The 17,344-nt window shown below is 37.5% G+C and overlaps 1 protein-coding gene across 1 annotated transcript in view; it reads left to right on the forward strand.

Annotated features, from left to right (window-relative positions):
• Nucleotides 1-17,344, forward strand: part of LOC150110101 (putative receptor-type tyrosine-protein phosphatase mosPTP-1) — a 349,618-nt gene that overhangs the window by 127,595 nt on the left and 204,679 nt on the right. Inside the window, exon 5 of the mRNA XM_090413286.1 lies at nucleotides 8,868-9,065. Coding sequence (XP_090269412.1) covers nucleotides 8,868-9,065 — 198 coding nt within the window. The remainder of the gene's footprint in view (nucleotides 1-8,867; nucleotides 9,066-17,344) is intronic.

Raw genomic sequence — 17,344 nt, forward strand, 5'->3', positions numbered from 1 at the left:
TAAAGAGGATCCAGAGACGAGTGACCAAGATGATAGCAGGTCTATGGAATAAACCTTATGAGAACAGGTTGAAGATTTGTGGGTTGCAGAAATTGGTTGATAGGCAGAAAAGGGGTGATATGATTGAGACATTCAAATTACTGAAGGGTTTCTATAAGATTAATTCAGAAGATATTTTTGAGAATAGGACTGGTGGTGGGAGGACTAGGGGCCATACATGAAGCTGGGATAGAGTGTGGTTAGCAAGGGTGTTAGAGCTAGGTTTTTTACTTGGAGAGTGGTGAATGAGTGGAATAAGCTGCCAGAGTCTGTTGTGGGTGCCATGACTGTGAATGAGTTCAAGGCGAGGTATGATAGATACTCTGTGAATGTTGAATAGTTGTTCTTGACATGATGTTAGGGCCTCCCTCGATGAGTCTAAGGACTCCTTGGAGTTGCCTGTAATAATAATAATAATATTTGAACATTTCTGGTTGAATTTCATTATTCCAGCTGCCTTTCCACAGGTTTTTAAGATTTTGGATAATTTTAATAATTTAATTAGGATAATTTTCTTTTTTCTTGTTCATTTATTTTTACAAGGATATCAAGGAACGGTAATTTTTTTGTGATCTTCCAGTTCAAGAGTGAATTTTATGTTGCGATACAAGCTGTTCTTATGAGAGATATTCCCTGACCTCAAACTTAGTAAAATATTTGTTGAACCTGACATCATCACACACAGCATGCATTCCCTGGGTACACTTTCATCAGTGTACCCAGGGGATGACATGGTGTATCTACTTGTAAACCTTTTCCCAACTGGACACAGTAAGACCACCATTCAAACACTGTATGGAAAACACTTTTTTCTTATTTCAGGACAAATATTGGGAACCTTGTCGTGGGTTCTCCCCCCCCCCCTTTCTCCAACCTCTTTATGGAAAATTTTGAAACACATGCAATCAATAACTATCAGAAGAAACCAAAAATTTGGTTATGTTACATTAACAGTATTTTTATTATTTGGTCAGGAACAATGAATGAATAGATAATTAATTTCAAAAATTATCTGAACAGCTTGCATCCCAATATAAAATCACTCTTGAACTGAAAGATCATAAAAAATCATTGTTCCTTGATATCCTCTTTGAAATAAAAGAAAAAAGATTATCCTTTTCAGTATACAGAAAATTTACGACAACGGTAAGATTTTTAAATGCCATTTCACACTACCATCCATTACAAAAGATACACACAATTAAAACATTACAAGATAGAGCATACAGTCTATTCAGAATGTCAATTAAAAGGCATGAAGAACTGCATTTCTTGAGACAGAATCTCATACTCAATGGTTATGAACCCAAGACAATCAACAAAATTCTTAATACAGCTCCTTTACTTAAACAAGATTTTAAGAATGCAATCACGTTTCCTTATGTCAAGATGTTACAGAAAAAGTGGCTACATTCATGCAAACATAAGTTTCTGTGGTTTAGCCATTCTGAGGGAAGTTTTTGCTATTGAGACCACCTTTTATTTTTCCTCAGCTTGTAACTTTTCCCCACTGCTGGGGTAAAGGCCTTTCCCATTGTGGGAGGGTTGGGTTTGCTTTTCCCATGGACCCACTCCATCTTGGGAGAGTGTTTATTCACTTGTATGAATGAATGTATGAAGTTGGAAGACAATCAAAACCATCCATGCCTATGTGGGATTCAAACAACCTGCAGCCTCTTGACTGGAGAGCAGATACGCTAACCACTTGGCCAACCAGGCCAGCGAAGACCATGTTATTATGTATATTAAAGAGTTTAATAAAAAAAAAATTAAAACCTGACAAGTTTCATAATTCATAAGACTTACATCATCAGGATATACTGGTACATAAAAGTTTTACACAATAAAGCCTAATTTAATTGTTTTAATTTTTTTATTGTTTTAATTGTTTATTTTTTATTAAACTCTAATTACATAATAATGTGGTTCAATACCAAAAACTTCCCTCAAGTGGCTACATTTTCTGTAATTATTCTTGATGTTACAGACAAAGTAGCTTTTTTTACCCATGTATAAAATCTCCAGATTCCTATATCCACCAAAACCTGCATATCATCCCATGAAAAAAACAGCATTTATGAGATTCATTGCTTTTGTGGCATTTGTTATGTAGGCCAGACAGGTCAGGGGAGATATCCTTGTTGAAATAAAAGAAAAAAGATTATCCTTTTCTGCATTTCTGAACATGTAAAAGATGTTAAAAAAGAAGACAGCATAAATCAGCTTGGCATCTCACACAACTACACTAGGTCATCAAGTAGTTTGGCAACAAACCAAAATGCCATATGTTGATAATTGTTTTACAAGAAAGTGCAAGAAAGCATGGAACCAGAATATGACCCCTGCATGATGCCACAGAATGTGACAGCAACATCTAGCAGTGTTTCAGCATACATACAGTACTGAATTTATCATTTTTATTCTGATTACTTATTTGTATGTATCAATTGTGAAGTAATGATAACATCTAATATGTGTAAATAATCATTTCTAGTATTTTGTTGTGTATAACTTTTTTACTGGTATCCCTGATGATGATATGAGTCTGATGACTTATGAAACTTACGACTTACGAAACTTGTAGGGTTATCATTGTTTATTTTTATTAAACTCATTATTTACCTTAAAATGTGGTCTCAATACTGAAAGCTTCCCACAGAACTGTTAAGCCACAGAAACTAACTTACGTTTTCATGTAAAACTTGTGTCTTTTATGTAGTACAAACCAAAGCAGCTCCAGTGCTGAAGGTTATTCTCATAAGCTCTGTGGTAAAATTTTAAATGTTTTGTAATTTTTTACTATAATTGGCATTGAAATTCCTTCCTTCCTTTTCTCATCTGTTCCGTAGGACAGGTTGAGTCCCCTAATTGAGGGGGTTTATGACGAATTAATGCAGCTGGCTCATCACTCCTTCGCTGCATCCCCTAAAGGCAAGTATTCGTGACTGTATGAAAAAAAACCTTCTACTTTCATATGAGTCTGGCTAACTCACATTTAGTCGAAAGAGACCAGATAAAAGTTCCTCATGTCATGGATGGGAATCGAACCCAGGTCTTTCCAACCAAAGAGCTTCATCTATACCGACTGAGCTATAGAGGCTTCTTGGCTATGAAATACTTATGCCACATTGAAGCCTTTTGACTCTATATTTCAGTAATATATATATATATATATATATATATATGTACCAATATTATTTTAGTGTTGAGTTGTGGATATAATAGCTAGTTTGATTGGAATGTTTGGATTTACTGTCAATGCAGCCAAGGTGATGCTAGTGTATTATGTCTGTTCATTGTATGTTTTCTTCTGGCTGCTTTTGTCTGTTCTTCAGGATTGACTATATGAAACTGACTAACTCACCTTAAGATAGAAAGTCCTTATAAAGATTCTTTATGTCATAGATAGGATTCAAATCCAAGTCACTATGGAGGCTATTAGAATAACTAGACATTTCAAGAAAATGAAATTTCTAGTTTCAGCTTGAACAAGGAGCAAAAAACATTTCATTACATGGGAAATCTAAATGTTTGCTACATCTAGCCAGCATTAGCTGTTTGTCATACAGATCTTTTATTGTCATAGGTTATAAGAGAATTCATCCATTTACCTGCAACACTTATAATTAAGGAATTGCAGTATATTTTTCAGTAGTGCATACTTTTGTGACAGCACACTTTCCTGTAAAGCTGATTTCTTATACAGTATCTCTATCACACAGCTATCAAAATAATATCACTATCCCAGATTCCAAAGCAAAGGCAGCATTAGTACCAAGTAAAAATTCCTACACTTGTCTTACTAGATTTATTGCAGCTTTGATACTGTAGTCATCATACCTTATATTAATATTTATATTATTATTATTATTATTATTACTACGGGCTACTCCAGGAGTCCTTAGACTCATCGAGGGAGGCCCTAAACATCAAGTTCACACAACTGTTCAACATTCTCACAGTATCTATCATACCTTGCCTTGAACTCGCTCACTGTCATAGCACCCACAACAGACTCTGGCAGCTTATTCCACTCATTTACCACTCTAAAAGTAAAGAACCCAGCTCTAACACCCCTGCTAACCACGCTCTTTCCCAGCTTCCATGGGTGTCCCCTAGTTCTCCCACCACCAGTCCTGATCTCAAAAATATCATCTGAATTAATCGTATAGAATCCTTTTAGCAATTTGAATGTCTCAATCATATCTCCCCTTTTCCGCCTATCAACTAGTTTCTGCAACCTACAAATCTTCAACCTGTTCTCATATGGTTCATTCCATAGACCTGCTATCATCTTAGTCACTCGCCTCTGGATCCTCTCCACCTCCTCCCCATCAAGAAGGAACCGAGGTGACCAAATCTGGGCACAGTAGTCGAGATGAGGTCTTATCAGGGCTCAGTACAGAGGTAAAATAACTTGCTTGTCTCTGCTCGTCAAGGTATTTTTCAACAACCAAGTGAGTTGATGAGCTGATTTAGCTACTTTCGCAATGTGCCCCCTAAACTTCATCTCCCTATCCACCAACACTCCCAAGTCCCTGGCCTCATCAATCTCTTGGAGTACAGTTCCACCAATGTGGTATACTGCTGCTAATCTTTTCACTCCGAAATGCATAACCTTACATTTTGTCACATTAAATTGACATCCATTCTCCTTAGTCCAGAACTCCAATCTATCTAAGTCATCTTGCAAGACTTTGACATCTTCTGCGTTCACTATCGCCCTACCCAACTTTGCATCATCAGCGAACAAATGAACTGTCCCACTTAGACCCTTCCCTATATCGTTAATGAACAGATTAAACAGCAGTGGTCCAAGAACAGAACCCTGTGGCACACCACTAGTCACAAGATGTCTTTTGGACTCTAATCCTGAATAAACTACTCTTTGATATCTCTCCATCAACCACCCAGCTATCCATCTCACCAACCCTATATCCATTCCCATATGTTGTAGTTTACGGATTTGAATTCCATGTGGTATCCTGTCAAATGCCTTTGCCAGGTCCAGCAGTATCACTGTAAACCCATTTCCCTTATCCAGTTCAGCCGTCACCTTGTTATAAAACTTGAGCAAGTTACTGAGGCATGATCTACCCTTCACAAAGCCATGCTGTCCTCTGTACAGTATCTCATTTTCATCAATCCATTCCTGTATTTTTCCCTTGACTACTTTCTCAAGGACCTTGACAACAACTCCTGATATGCTGATCGGTCGGTAATTTGCAACCATAGTCTTGGCTCCTCCTTTATGCAGTGAAACTATTTTCCCCTCTTTCCACGCCTTCGGGACTAAGCCAGACCCGAGACTCAGATTAAACAACATGGTCAAGGGCACTGATAATTCCTTAGCCGCTTCATGCAAGACCCATGCTGGTATACAATCCAATCCCACAGATGTATTCACATTAAGGTTCTGTAATAGACTATTCACCTCCACTTCATTCATCACAATTCCCGTATAAACTAATGGTTCCTTCATTTTTTCAACGTCACCACCTGGATGATATACTTTTGCAAAGTGCGCGCTCAGTAACTCCACTATATCGACTGGTTCAGTGAACTCTTTACCATTGTCATTCCTTAAAATCATTTTGCTATGTACAGTTTACTTGCTTGCAGCATATTGAAAGAACTGTTTGGGATTCTCTTTTGCTTGCATAGCTAGTTTCTTTCATAATCGGCTTTTGCTGTTTTTACCACCCTCGTTACCCTTCTGGCCTGCACTTTATACCGTTCGTGTGCCTGCAGGTCACCCCTTTCTTTAAATTCCCTCCATAGTTGTTTCTTTTTTTGCAGCTCAAGCTTAATGGTGTTATTCATCCATTTAACCCCTACTTGTTTCACTATTCGGACCTTAGGTATACAATCAGCCATAACCTCCTGTAAATGCTCTTTGACCACTTCCCATGCTCTATCGACGTCCAGCCCTTGCAGTTGTACATGCCATGGCACTGATCCAAGCAATCTCCTAAGCTTGTCATACTTGCCAGCACGGTAATTCCACATATACCCTGTCTTAATCACAAATTGCACACCTTTAGCCACCTCCCAGGTCAAGACCTTATGATCACTCTCACCAATAGGTGGCAACATGGTCATATTCATTACAGTCAAATTTTGAGATGCAGTTACCAGGTCAAGCACTCTCACACCCCTAGTATTTTCAATTACATGCTGTTTCAGATAGTTATCCCTTAATAATTGAATAAAACCCATTTCCTTCCTCACATGTGTCCTCTCCTCCTTCCAATCAATGTTACCATAGTTGAAATCCCCCATAATAATTACCCTCCTTCCACTCATTTCATCAATTTGTTTATGCATACCATCTCCACCATCTATTCCATCACCTGGTCTATAGCAGCACCCAACTGTATATTTTATTCTGCCAGTGTCAATCTCACACCAAATAGCCTCAAATGAGCTCCTTTCACTATCCTGCAATACTTCAATTCTCCTTGGCTGCAGTTCATCAGCTATCATCAATAACACCCCCCTCCCCCAATTTTATTCTCTCTGTCCTTCCTAAACATACTATAACCTACACATTCTATCCCACTAACTATATCATCTTCCGTCAGCCATGTTTCACTAATGCCAATAACCTGTGGCCAGGAAGAGCCAATCAAGGCCAAAAATTCTTCCTTCTTGTTCCTAATACTCCTGGCATTAGTATTGAATTGCAGTGATCCCTTTGTCCCACCCCTATCTTGATGCGTTATTCTAAATGTCCCATTTCCATTTTTTGTCCTTAGTGCTGGCTCAGGTACATTATATACATTTTTACACTCAACTGTCTCACTGATGTCTGGATATCCACTTTCCCCCCTCCTTGGTAGTTCTAGTTTCCCTGGTTCTGCACATCCATTTTCACTTCATTCAGCAACACTTTTTCCAGTCTCCGCACACCAAGTCCGTTCAAATGCAGGCCATCCATCTTGTATAAGTCCTTTCGCCCATCAAACTCATTCCACACGTCCACAAATTCCACACCACACCGTCCGCATAACCTGCGCATAATGTCATTTGTGATTATGGCCCTCCTTCTAAACTCCTCTCTGTAACAGACTCACCATTCTAACTCTGTCACTCTTTTCTTTCGCTACCTTTAACAATACTTTCAAGTCCTCTCTCAAATATCAGATATTATAATATAACGTGGAGCCTCTGTAGCTCATTCAGTATAGATGAAGCCCTTTGCCTTCATCGGTATAGACAAAGACCTGGATTCGATTCCCATCCGATGTGAGGAACAATTATCTGGTCTCTTTTGACAAAAGGTGAGTTAGCCGGTCTCATACGGAGGTGGAAGATTTTTCGTCCCTCAGAACAGACAAACCAGCCCTGTGAATGCACACACACAGATTTACAGCCATGAATACTTACGACAATATGTGGAAGAGATAGGATCCTTGCCACATGTCGTTACACCCATAGTTTAACCATGAGTAACATCATGCTAGTCAACCTCCTGGATAGGAGATGGCACTTGAATGGGGGATTATAATCTAACACATTTCAGATTATACCATTAGTTTTTGATCAAACACTTGCTTCCAAATTAGTTTCTCTTCAGAACTTTCATGTATCACTGATAAATAAAATAATGGATCACACTTGCATTGCAGAAAAAAATTTAAGAAAACGAATTTAAGAAGGAAGAATGCTAAAGCAAGTAATAAAGTATAAACCTAAAGGGAAAAGAGATCTAGGCAGATCTGTACTTTCATTCTCTTTCTAGAGAATGAAAGTATAGTCCTTTAGATATCAAAGCAGGCTTTTAACCTATATCTTGAAAGAAGTATTTTATGTGAGATGTACATTGATATGTTCCTAATTCTTTTGCTCTTGAAATGGATTGCTGTCAGTAGAAAAAACAATGAAGTAGATAATGTTTCATATCCTGTAATAGTAAAGAAATAATTTGTTTGCTTTGGTCATCACTTCTCTGTAGAAGAAACAGTTTTTCCAATGCAGCATAATGAGTTTTTTATTTATTTATTTATTATTATTATTACTTTTTGCATAGTATATTTCTTTTTATAACCACATGCTGATCTGTAGTTATGAATTACATTGGTTAATTAAAAATAAAGATTAAAAAGTTTTATTTTGATGCTTTTGTATTTATTCTCATTACCTGATATTTTCCTGAGCTTACATCTGATACTTAGGTATTTATTGATGTTATAAACAGTTTACGGAGTAAACTGTTTATAACATCAATACACGAAGAATACACAAAGATTTCATGATGTCACGTTATTCTCTGGACATCATCTTTAATCAATGGTCACAGATTCAGATCATTAAACCAAAACATAGCATCAACCTCATCAGCTCTTGCAGATTGTTTAAAATTCATTAAGAAGATCAATCGATAGTTAGTCTTCTTAATGGTGTAAGTTTCACTATAATATATGTTTCTATTTATATGTTATACTTGTATGAGTAATATATGTGTCAAAGAATAAAGATCATTTATAGTAACTCTGTACAGCTTTGACTTTACTTTCCTGCTCCCCCCCCCCCCCCCCTTCCTATTGTGGCTCACTATTTAAGTTTTCAAGACTGGACTGTTCACTTCTCTAGCATATTATTTTATGTAATACAAATGTTGTTTTTTTCATTTGTAAATTTATAAATTTTTCCTCTATAAATGGAATTATATGGTGTTGAATCCTTCAAGTTTTTTGGGAAAAAAAAATAGTGAAAACTACATTGAAAATGCTTTCATTTTTACTAATTTTTTTAAACTTAAATTCTGACAAACATCTTTCTTGTACATAGAACAATCAATTAACCAATTTTTATCATTTATCTAGCCCCCAGTCGTCCCTTGAATTTAACCATTGTGCGGGTAACTCATAGTTCTGTAAGACTAAGATGGATGGAACCTGAATTTCCTAATGGAGCTATTCAAGGTTATCGAATATACTTCATGCACACAGCTCAGAATATGACAGAGATGCGTAAAGCATTCAATCCACAACCTGTTATGGATTATGTTTTAGATAATTTAAGTGAGTAATTGACAAACTTTATTTTAAAGTTTTTCTACATGTTTATTTCATGTATTACTGGAATTTAAACCTGAATACAGAATATAAAAATGAACACAGAAAATAAAAATGAAATGCATGCCTACAAGTATGCCATGATTAATATGGTAAGTTATGTCATCTTACTACAGGTAGACCAGATAGATCAAATGTCTGGAATAATTAGATGATAGGATGATAAGATAAAAAAAATTGTAAGATGGAATTAAAGCCAAAAAATCAAAAGGTGAAACTGTTTCTGCTTTATTTGTAGGGATAACAAATGCAGCATAAGTAACAATTGTTATAAGTTCATTAATTTTACATAAAAAAGTATACCATGTTTGTCATGTCATTATTTTTTATTTATAAAAAAAAATATAAATTATTTTATATGATTAATACAGTAAAAAGTGCCTTAGAAGACAGAAATATAAGATCTGATAATGCTGGAGTCTTGACAGATAACAGATTAATTTGGAGGAAAATTGTTGATCAGAAGTTAGCAATGGTGTAACTTTTTCATGTAGTACTATCACAATATGATGATGATGATAGTTTATTTTTCACTTGGTTAGACTATAATAAATTTAGTTTAATCCTTTATCCAAGTGTGAGCAAACAAAGTTTGCGCCTGAAAATATCCTCAGGACTGGAGTAAGGTAGTACAACACCGGGCAACTCGCAGCAAAGGTGGAGCAAGACAAAACTAGTCTGGGTAGTGGCCCTTCCCTTAACGGCGAGCTCGAGTCAAGAACATGGCTCATTTATTCCGAAACTTTAAATTCTGTTTTTTGCTTTTGTTGCAAACTTTTCGCACCTACTGATCAAGTAGTCTTGTAGAAGGTTATAACGACTGGAGAAATGTAAGTACAACTTTGCATAGACATAAGACTAGTTTAACTCGCATGAAAATTTCTTAAAATTGAAGGAACTTGATAAAAATTTCATAAACAAAACTATTATTGATTTCCAGAGTCAAAGCATGTATGAAATGGAAAAGAAACATTAGACAGGTGTTTTAGAACGCTTTCATTATAACCTTCTACAAGACTACTTGATTCAGTAGGTGAAAAGTTTGCAACAAAAGCAAAAAACAGAATTTAAAGTTTCGGAATAAATGAGCCATGTTCTTGACTCGAGCTCGCCGTTAAGGGAAGGGCCACTACCCACTGCACATGGAGATGTGTTTTGCATTAGGGGAGATACCGAGATAGGAGTGATGTTAGCTTGCTCCACCTTTGCTGCGAGTTGCGCGGTGTTGTACTACCTTACCCCAGTCCTGAAGATATTTTCAGGTGCAAACTTTGTTTGCTCACACTTGGATAAAGGATTAAACTAAATTTATTATAATGATGATGATGACGATAAGTTTATTTATTATATGAAATTTAAGAACTTTTTTATTTTATAATGAAGCACTACTTTTTGAGACATAAAGTTGACCTTGATGACATTTGATAATAGTTGTGTACATTCAGGCATAAACATGAATTTAGATAATTTGCAGTATTCTTGCTAGGAGACAAAAGCTCATTCTCAGATCGACTTATGTCTCCTGGTGTAAAGTCAGTAATAATAAATATTATTATTGATTATTCACAAAAGATAACCAATAATTATCCTTTAATTTTTTTTATTTGATTATAATATATAAACAAATGGACTTTGACTGTTGTGCTCAGATTTGGTCATCTGGTTTTCATTGTGATGTGGAAACACTGGAGAGGATCCATTTGGTTTATGTAAAATGAGAACATCACTAATGAGAACCAAATGGTAGTTTACAGTTCTCAGTATATAGAAAACCAACTCATACTCATTTATGGCATGTGTTTGAGAAAGAATGAAATTATATGGGTGTGATGGGTTGCATTTAAATGACTTTGGAGTGAGTGTGCTGGAGAAAGTGTTGCTGGATGAAAGTATAGTGTGTGATGCATGCCAGAGATCAGAAGGAAGAAATGAAGAGAAAAATCAGGAGAGTGGTACTGAAGAGACAGCAGTGCTTGGCAGTGGAAACAGTAGTAGTATGAGAGAGGAAGAGAGAACGTGAATACAAGAGGAACAGGGAAATGGGGGGAGCTCGGGTGGACAGGGAGACATGGCATAGAGAGAGAGAGAGTGAATGTTGAAAGTGGTAGTGAATGTGTATGAAGATGGAGTATATTGTAATGTAGGTGAAGAAATGGAGACTGAGCAGGTATATGTGGTAAGCGGTGATAAAGATGATTTGGTAGGTGTAGTGGGGAAATCACAACCAACATATGGCATGGATAGGACTGGCTATAGACCTAAAAATGAACTCTTGTGTTTGTTTACAAATGCCAGAAGTATCAGAAGTAAAGGGGATGAAATGGTTTCAGTGATTGAGTTTATTCGCCCCCAAATCATTGGAATAAGGGAGGTAGACATGAAAGGGCAAAATAGTGGCAATGGTTATGAGGCAGTGTGGTGTAATGTGGAAGTTGAGAGGAAGACATATTTAGTTGGATAGGCCTAGGAATGTGGAAGGTGATGAAGAAATGTATAAACAACTTGAATTAGTGAACAAAGGGTAATTATTATGGATGATTTTAATTATGGCAGTATAGATTGGAATAAAGAGATAGCATTTGGGAATAAGGAAAGTGAATTTCTTGAGAGATAACTATCTCAGGCAACACGTAAAGGAAGGCACTCGAGGATCAAGAGTTCTAGATCTGATCATTTCATCAGAGGATGTAATTGTTGGGGGGGGGTTCACATTTTCCTCCAGTTGGTGAAAGTGATCGTGAAGTAATCACCTGTGTTGTGGCTAGTCATGTGCAGGTTTTTGCGAGGAAAGGATATATATGGAATTATAAGACTGGTGGTTATGACAAGCTTAGGAGACAACTTGGAGCTATAACATGGAATGAGGAGTTGAACGGTAAGGAAATAAATGCTGCATGGGAACTTACAAAGAAATACATAACAGCATCAATGTATGAATGTATCCCAAAGGCCAAAAGGCTGAATAACGTAGGTGTAAAATGGGTGAATGTGGAGCTTAAGAATGAAATCTGGAAAAAGAAAGTCTTTGGAGGAAGTACAAGGTGAAGAATGGTAATCAGTCACATGAAGAATATAAAGAACAAACCAGGAGAGTGACTCAGTTAGTAAGGAAAACAAAAGTAGAGTATGAGTAGAAATTGGCAAATCAGGCTAAGAAAACTAAAAACTAGAGAGATTTTTTAGATATGTGGCAAGTAGAAGGAAGACTGATCATCGAAAGATGAAGTTAAGGGATGAAAGTGGTGGTAGTATGGTAACTGCTGCAGAAGACATTGTTGAGGTATTCAATGATCAATTTAAAAGTGTGTTTCATCCTGATCAGGGTGGAATCATGAGGAACTTAAGTCAAGACATAGGAGAGGATAGCTTAATTGTGAGTGAGCAGGAGGTATTTGAGGAAATAAATAACCTTGATGTTAATAAGACGATAGGATTTGATGACATATATCACCACGCATCTTAAGGGAATGTTTCAGGGATCTGGCAGTAGCATTGGCATGCCTGTTTAATAAGAGTTTTGGAACAGCACAGGTTCCAAGGGAGTGGAAGGAGGGTAAAATTGTTCCACTGCATAAAGGCAGTGATAAGGCTGTAGCTTTAAATTATAGGCTGGTCTGTATATCTGGAGTTGTGGTGAAGGTTCTGGAGAGATTGGTGAGAAATAGGATACAGAAATGGGTTGATAACAGCAGTATTCTCTGTGATTATTAGCATGGGTTTGTTAAGAGCAGACATGTTTCACTAACTTACTTATGTACTATAATAAGGCAACAAATACCTTAGACAGAGGAGATGCATATACAGTGGTGTATTTGGATTTTGCAAAGGCTTCTGATAGACTGCCACATGACAAGCTCTTAAATAAATTCATGACTTATTTTTCACGGTATTAACAACACCACAAACACTTTTATCAACAAAGATGTTTTATTAACGCTAATATTTCGCTGATTTTCAACTCAGCATCATCAGAGCACAACACCCATGTAAACGCGACAGTGAGTGAGTGAAACAATATAATTGCAAAAGACAAAAGATCTAAAGTCCTATTTTTGGTGCCCTCTAACGAAAAAAAAAAAAAAAAAAAACAGCAGTTATCCAGGAGTTTTTCTTAGGATAACTGTCTCCCAAATTTTTGGCAAATTAATGCAACCATATTTGTTAAGATTGGGAGAATTCTTCAACGCCATTGCTGACTCAAAAAATAATCTTTCAGATCTATAACGACTACTAAATAGCACATTCGTTTTCCTCCATCTAATCCTGTGTGAAGGAGTGTCCAAAGCGTGGTCTGCCAGTCCCGACTTGCCATAGTAATAGTAGCGAATGTATCTTCATGTTCTTCCAGGCAGATGTTCACTGATCTTCCTGTTTGCCCATAATAGGCCAAGTCACAGTCACATGGAACTTCATACACTCCTGGGTGTGCTAAAGGGTGAAGTTTATCCTTTGATAAACTTCAAAGAGTGTCTATAAGTGGTACATTGGTAAATAAGGGGGTGACATCGAAACTAACCATTATGTCTGACTTTTTTTAGGATTAGATTTTTAACCAGTGTTTTGAAATGGATTGAATTTTTTACAAAAGTAGAGGAGTTGCCAGTAAGAGGGGCAAGCAACTTAGCTAATTGCCGGGCCAGTTTATATGTGGGACTATCTATGCTATCAACTATGGGGCGTAGGGGAATATTAGTTTTGTGGAATTTTGGTAATCCATAAATACGGGGTGTTTTAACATGAATTGGTTTTATTTTCCTGTTGATTTCTTTGGGCCATGATGTCACTTTTTTCAGTAATTTTCGGACTTTTTACTTTTGCGACATCGTAGGGTCTCGATGTAAAATTTGATATGTGGAACTGTCACATATGAGATCTTGCATTTTTCTGTTATACTCTTCCTCTTACTGGCAACTCCTCTACTTTTGTAAAAAATTCAGTCCATTTCAAAACACTGGTTAAAAATCTAATCCTAAAAAAGTCAGCCATAATGGTTAGTTTTGATGTCACCTCCTTATTTACCAATGTACCACTTATAGACACTCTTGATTTAATCAAGTCTAAATTTCCCCCAGATATTTTTGAATTATTTCAATTTACCATGAATGCAGGTTACTTTACATGGGGGGGGGGAGTTCTACAAACAGATTAATGGTACTGCGATGGGTTCCCCCCTCTCTCCCCCATTAGCAAATTTTTACATGGAACACTTTGAAAACAAAGTACTTACCACAACTACATACAAGCCACAAGTGTGGTTGCGCTATGTAGATGATGTGTTTGCCATCTGGCCCCATGGACAAGACACTTTGGATGCTTTTGTCACCTACCTAAACAGCCAACACCCCAAAATTCACTTCACAGTAGAAAAAGAATCAAATAACTGTTTACCATTTCTTGACACATTAGTCACCCGCCTTTCAGATGGATCACTATCTTTTTCTATTTACAGAAAGCCTACACACACAGGAAGATACCTACATAAACAATCACATCATCATCCATTCCAACAGTATGGCATTTTAAAAACACTTACACACAGAGCCAGAGCCATTTGTTCTAACGATACAGCTCTGACCACTGAACTCCAGTACCTGCGCCATACGTTCTTAGCCAACGGCTACAATCCCTACAAAATAGATAAAATACTACATAGGCCCATTACTCTGCCCTCCCCTAATACACAAGAATACAACATGACCATTTCTATTCCCTATATCAGAGGTACATCGGAAAAGATAGCCAAAGTATTGTTGAAACATGGCCTTCGCACCACCTTCAAACCTCAAGCTGGCAACTCTGATCTGCTCCCCAAAAGGATGAACTTCACCCTTTAGCACACCCAGGAGTGTATGAAGTTCCATGTGACTGTGACTTGGCCTATTATGGGCAAACAGGAAGATCAGTGAACATCCGCCTGGAAGAACATGAAAGATACATTCGCTACTATTACTATGGCAAGTCGGGACTGGCAGACCACGCTTTGGACACTCCTTCACACAGGATTAGATGGAGGAAAACGAATGTGCTATTTAGTAGTCGTTATAGATCTGAAAGATTATTTTTTGAGTCAGCAATGGCTTTGAAGAATTCTCCCAACTTTAACAAATATGGTTGCATTAATTTGCCAAAAATTTGGGAGACGGTTATCCTAAGAAAAACTCCTGGATAACTGCTGTTTTTTTTTTTTTTCGTTAGAGGGCTCCAAAAATAGGACTTTAGATCTTTTGTCTTTTGCAATTATATTGTTTCACTCACTCACTGTCGCGTTTACATGGGTGTTGTGCTCTGATGATGCTGAGTTGAAAATCAGCGAAATATTAGCATTAATAAAACATCTTTGTTGATAAAAGTGTTTGTGGTGTTGTTAATACCGTGAAAAATAAGTCATGAATAACCATCAACACCTAAGCTTATCGTTAGATTCTTAAATAAATTGAAACAGATGGGATTGGATGACAGACTTCTGTGTTGGATCAGTGACTGGCTGTCAGATAGGTATCAGAAAGTTGTATATGGGGTGCAGTATCTCAAAATAAAAAGGTCACGAGTGGTGTGCTGCAGGGGTCAGTTTCGGGGCCATTGTCGTTCAATTTGTATGTTAATGATATTGGGTTGGGTTTAAGTAGTGATATCCAGCTGTTTGCAGATGATACAAACTGGGGAGAGCAATGCACAGTCAGGCTGATGTTAATGCCTTACAAGAAGACTTGAATAGATTGCATGAATGGGCAGATAAATGGAATCAGTTCCACTTGGTTAGACTATAATAAGAATTAAAGGTTATAAGGATTAAACTAAATTTATCATAGTTTAACCAAGTGGGGAAAAAAACTTCCAACATTTTGCTCTAAAGCCAGAGTAATTTAATAATAAGATGAGCCACCTTTTGGCAACTCGTATAGGTAAAGATGACTTCTCCATTGCTTCCACCTTGGTATCATCACCTCTGGGTCTGGCTCCCAGTGACGAGACCTCAATAAAGGTTGAAACCGGTCTGGGTAGTGGCCCTTCCCTTAATGCATAGCATTATACATGTCTGCAAGGAGATGTGCTTTGCATTATGGGAGATGCTAAGAGAAGGAGTGATGAGAGCTTGGTCCACCTTTACCACGAGTTGCCTCAGTCCTGAAGATATTTCAGGTGCAAACTTTTTGCTTACACTTGGATAAAGGATTAAACTAAATTTATTATAGTCTAACCAAGTGGGAAAAAACTTCCAACATTCAGTTTCAATGTTGAAGGTTCAAGCAGCATCAACGAGAGAGTGGTATGGCACACCCTACATACCATGGGCTACAGGAGCCAACACCCTAATCCACTGTTGGCAGCTTTCATTGGGCATTGCACCTCGCCTGGTGTTGGAACCATCAAAACTGGACCTCTGCAGAGTGGACCAGAGTCAAGTGTTCTGATGAATCCTGTTATCAGTTATACCAGACAGGAGGCTGCAGGTGTGGCGTCAACAGCATGAGGCCATGGCTTCATCATGCCAGGTCAGCTCTGTGATGGTTTGGGGGAGCCTTCTCATGTGACACATTAGGTCCCTTAGCATGTCTGGAGAGGTCCGTAAAATCTGCAAGTTACCAGAATGTGCTAGCTGATCACCTACACACTTTCGTGTCCTTTGCACATCTTGCAGTCTATGGTCTGTTTCAGCAGGATAGTGAGCTGCCCCACCAGGCCACAACCACCCAAGCATAGCTCGAGGAACACTCATCTGAGTTTGGTAACATTCAGTGGTCCTCAAGGTCCCCAGATTTAAATCTGATTGAATCTTTCTGGGATGCTGTAGAGCGAGACATCAAATCCAGGACCGACATCTAAGGTGCAGTTATGGACAGTGCTGCAACAGGCATGGCTGGAATTACCTCTGGCATCTGGTGGAGTCAATGCCTTGAAGAGTATAAGCTGTTATTCATACTAGAGTAGGACCAACATACTATTAGATAGGTATCTCTAATGTTTTGTCCATTGAGTATAGTAATAACTGGCTTTGGGATAGCAGCAAATATACCATTGGTACCATCACGTTAATTCCCTTCAGGATGATTTGAATAGACTTGTAGTTTGGACAAATCAGTGCAGATTGTAGTTTTAATATTAATAAGTACAGGGTATTGCATTTTGGAGTGCAGAGATATAATACTGTATTGATGTGATTTGACAGTGATTAGAGTTCAATGGACATATGACTAGTTTTGCAAAGCCTACAGATTGCATTGCTG

This window comes from Typopeltis vanoorti, chromosome 1, assembly GCF_054136105.1.
Source record: "Typopeltis vanoorti isolate ZY-2024b chromosome 1, IOZ_Tvanoo_1.0, whole genome shotgun sequence".
Classification (NCBI taxonomy): Eukaryota; Metazoa; Arthropoda; class Arachnida; order Uropygi; family Thelyphonidae; genus Typopeltis; species Typopeltis vanoorti.